At 50.6% G+C, this 4173-nt stretch overlaps 1 protein-coding gene across 1 annotated transcript in view; it reads right to left on the minus strand.

Annotated features, from left to right (window-relative positions):
• The window catches only part of Slc26a8 (solute carrier family 26 member 8), a 59115-nt gene that overhangs the window by 2331 nt on the left and 52611 nt on the right, over nucleotides 1-4173 (minus strand). The window contains exons 18-19 of the mRNA XM_050141897.1: nucleotides 2884-2938; nucleotides 2582-2766 (exon numbers count right to left, since the gene is read on the minus strand). Of these exons, the coding sequence (XP_049997854.1) occupies nucleotides 2582-2766; nucleotides 2884-2938 (240 nt within the window). The remainder of the gene's footprint in view (nucleotides 1-2581; nucleotides 2767-2883; nucleotides 2939-4173) is intronic.

Here is a 4173-nt window from a genome sequence, read left to right on the forward strand (position 1 = left end):
GATGAGTTCGAAGTCACCCTGGTCTACAGAGTGAGTTCCAGGACAGCCAGGGCTGTTTGTTACACAGAGAAACTCTGTCTCCAAAAACCAAACCAAACCAAAACAACAACCTCTGAATGAAGATACCATAATACCAATCAAAGTCACCCTGAAAATTGCCACAACTAGGGAGATGGTTAAAGATCACGGAGTGAGCTTGGGAGTTGGGGCCACTTTTGTTCTGTGGGTGTTTGACGGTCTGGACAGAGCCACCCAGCTGCTCCTTGCTTTTGATGGCTTTCAGGGCAGGGCTGTAGGGAAACTACCTACACTCTGCCATGGGATGGGCCAGAAAAACCTCAAGTCTTGAACTGAGGTCAGAGCCACCCTGGACTGTACCACCTCCAGGGTAGCATCTCTAGTTCCAACGAGAGAAATAGTTCAGTTACCAGTGATTTCTAGATCCAAGCATCACCTGGTAATTTAGTAGAGATGAGACTCTTGATACCCACCCAAGTTCCACTGAGTCAAAAATGCAGGGGGCTGGGACCCAGAGGGCCCCGCTGTCCTCCTCTGAGTGACAAATGCAGGTGTTTCCGAAGGACACAAACACTTGAGAATCAGTGGAAGCTCCGGGAGTGAGAAGGGCGCCTTTGGTCGGAAAGACTGTCAAGAGAATTCTTTTCTTTTTGTTTCTTTGAGACTGGGTTTCTCTGTGTAGCTTAAGAGCCCATCCTAGAACTCGCTCTATAGGCCACGCTGGCCTTGAACTCCGAGATTCACCTGCCTCTGCCTCCTGAGTGCTGGCATTAAAGGTGTGTGCCACCACCACCTGGCTAAAAGAATTTTTAAAAAGTTTTTTTTTAAACATTTATTTGTTTGTTTATTTGTGTGTGTGTACACCGTGTGCTATGGTGCCCGTGTGGAGGTCAGAGGACCACTGTGGGAGTATATTGGTTGGTTCTCTCCTCCCCACCGTGTGGGTCAGCAATAGAACTCAGGGCGCCAGGCTTGGCAGTGAGTGCTGTGGCCTGAGCCTGATGGCACTCTGTCACTGCCTGCTCTACCCCAGCCACTAGAGACACTTCCCCCGGAGTGCACAGACCTGTGTAATAATTTACACATAATGCTCCTGTGATGGCTAAAGAAACTTCATGTGGTACCAGGCGGCCCTTAAGGGCTGTTGAACTTTGCCCTTGAATGCCTGTGAGATTAGAATAGAATCCTGAAGTCAGGCAATATTGGCCCCAGAACCAGAGTCAGCCTGACCTACAGAGCAACTTCCAGGATAGCCAGGGCTACACAGAGAAACAGGTCTCAAAAACAAACAACAAATAACCAAGAAAAAAGGGACAATGGCATCCCCACTGAGAGGCATTTAACCTTTGCTTCCTGCTTTTGTGAATTCGCCCAATCCTGTTGGGTGGGAATGAAGTGCAGAGGTCTTTTTATGACTGGGCGGTGGGAAGGAGAAACCAGTCCTCTTGCCCAGCCGTGGATGCCGTGGATGCCGTGGATGCCGCAGATGGTGTGACGAGCACCTTTGATATCCACCTTTACAAACCTTGCCTTTAGCTCCCTTCCGCACACAGTGCTGTTTGGCTCTCAGGTTGCTGTCCCTCTGCTAGCATTAAGAATGAATTCATCAGTCTAAACTACAATCTTTCCCAGTGGATTCCAATGCCACAGCAGTGCCTTTACCCACTGAGTCATCTTGCCAGTCCTCAGGAGAATTCTCGCTCCGGGCAGGGGCGAACCTGAAGAGCTCTGAGGTTTATAAACAGGAGTGGGTGGCAGAGCAAACCAGAAGCCCTACGTTCTGATCTCGGTGACAGGGAAGAAAACTGTTCTGGAAAAATGAGACACATGACCTGTGAGACACCTCAGCAAAGCCCGGGGGAGGGGGATGAAGAAGAGCTGGGTTCTGTCAGTCTGTGTATTTTTCACTTCTCCAATTATTTTAAAAACCTTATCGCGGTACATTTTTCTTGTCATAAAAACGCAAACTATTAAAGCCCAGCAGGTCAGAAACAAAAGAGTTGACTGAAAAATAATTCCCGGCCATTAGATAACACTGCACGCCTATCCATGTTTTAATTTCCCTGTGGACTCTGATCTGGGAAGCCCAAAGCCCACTCAGGTTTCTATTTAGGGTTAAGAAACGGTTCAGACTGTGGATGTATGTGTCTTCCTCTCTTGTATCTGGTCATGAATCCTCATTACCCACAATGTAAATAATCACCCAAGTCCTGGGCGGCAGACGGGCAGACATGGCTTCTACTCATCAGACTTAAGACTCCTCTGGAGGTGGTGGTAAGGGAGGCTCTAGAGTCTGGATGGCCAGGCGAGGGTCTCAGATCTCTAGCAATTGGTGTGACACTAGCCATAGGGCGATGGACGAGGATACCTGAGGCCTCTGCTGGGCTGGCTGGGGCGGGGGTCCTGCATGGGACACTAGGGGCTGTGGCAGTCTCTACCATTCGTGACTGGTCCCAGAGCTTGCTCAGCGTCAGCTCTGGCACAGGTGCAGCCCAGCCTTCCGTGAACACCCTTTACCTCTCATCAGACACCCCCCTCTCCCCACTTTTCCACAGCATCCTACCTTGTCTGACTCCGAGTAGGTTTCACGTATCACTGTCTCAGTTGCATCCATGCTTAACTCCGAGGGCTCGGGCATCTTCCTTGATAAGGCAAACAGCACTGCGTCGTGGAGGCTGAGGAAGAGCTGGGCCTTCGTGATGCCTTGGTCAAAGAAGTCATTCTTCTCCAATGACTTGACCACAGAGGCTACAAACCAAAGCCAGACACACAGGTGTCAGCGCCTGGAGCAGCGCTTGGAGCAGCGCTTGGAGCAGAGCACTGGGGGACGAGACATACAATCTCTCACGGGGGAAGGGTACTCACTGTGACACCCCGAAATGAGCACCAAAATGTTGGCATTGTGGAAGGCATTGCATATCTGCAGGGAGAGAGATAGCCCGAGTGAGAGCGCTGCACGCACACCGAAAATGACCCACTGACTGGGTCTAAGGCCTCATCAGCCGCTCACTACTTCTTCCTTCCAAGTCCAGGAGCATTGGGTGAGTGGGCCTTTGAGTACCACGGCTGGGAACACAAATACCTATCAGTGCATCTCATGTGGGTGGGGAGTGATGGGGAGGGATGCTTAAAACCTAAGCAGGAAGACTGTTCCCATGATGATGTTTACATGAGGCAGCTCAGGATAGATGGGGCGAGGATGCTCTTGGGAACATTCTAGATAGTGGTTACAAAGAGTTACCCTCCTTGCAAAAAAAGATGTATTTTTAGTCATGTGTGTGAGTCTGTATGTCTTCAGGGTGTGCCTGGTGCTCATAAAAGCAGAGAGGACATTCAGCCCTCTGGAACTGGAGTTACAGACAGTTGTAAGCTGCCATGTAGGTGCTGGGAACTGAACCTGCAACCTTTGGAAAAGCTGCCAGCGCTCTTAACCACTGAGCCATCTCTCTATCCCATGTTCTTTATTTAGGGCAAGTGGACCATAAAAAATTCCTGCAGTGAGAGATGCACAGGACCGTTGCAGAAGCATGAGGAAGCCTAGACTGCAGGGCAGAGCTGTGGACCATGCGTCTCACAGCTGTAAAGGCAGAGGATCCTGGCTTGCCCAGACCAGAAGGCCTCCCGTGTGGGTGCCTCTAACGGGAGGCAAGAGAGGAGAGATGAGAAGAGCCAGGGAAAGCCAGATGCTTGAAGTTCCGAAGCACCAAGCCGTGGATTTTTCCAAACAGGGCTGTTATGGGGGCTGCTGGGAGGATGGAAGGCAAAGGTGTGTGTATATGGAGCAGCCATCCTGCAGGCTGCATCTGATCATGTGACCTCAGTCACTCTAAAGGAATCAGTACAGCACCAGACGAGAGGAAGGTAGCCTGGCCCTGCGCACAAAGGCCTACGATGGAAAGTTTGGAAAAGAGACCACATCAAATACATTTGGATCTAAACGGGTGGTGAGGGCTGTGCGTGGTGGAGCACACACTTAACACCAGTACTTGGAAGACAGAGCAGGCAAAAATCTCTGTTTGTCCCAGGCCAGTCTGGTAGGCCTACATAGTGAGTTCCAGAGTTCCAGACCAGCCAGTGCTACACAGTGTGTGTGTGTGTGTGTGTGTGTGTGTGTGTGTGTGAGAGAGAGAGAGAGAGAGAGAGAGAGAGAGAGAG

This window comes from Alexandromys fortis, unplaced genomic scaffold (assembly GCF_014885135.2).
Source record: "Alexandromys fortis isolate MF-2015 unplaced genomic scaffold, M_Fortis_MF-2015_v1.1 scaffold_9, whole genome shotgun sequence".
In the NCBI taxonomy this organism is placed as follows: domain Eukaryota; kingdom Metazoa; phylum Chordata; class Mammalia; order Rodentia; family Cricetidae; genus Alexandromys; species Alexandromys fortis.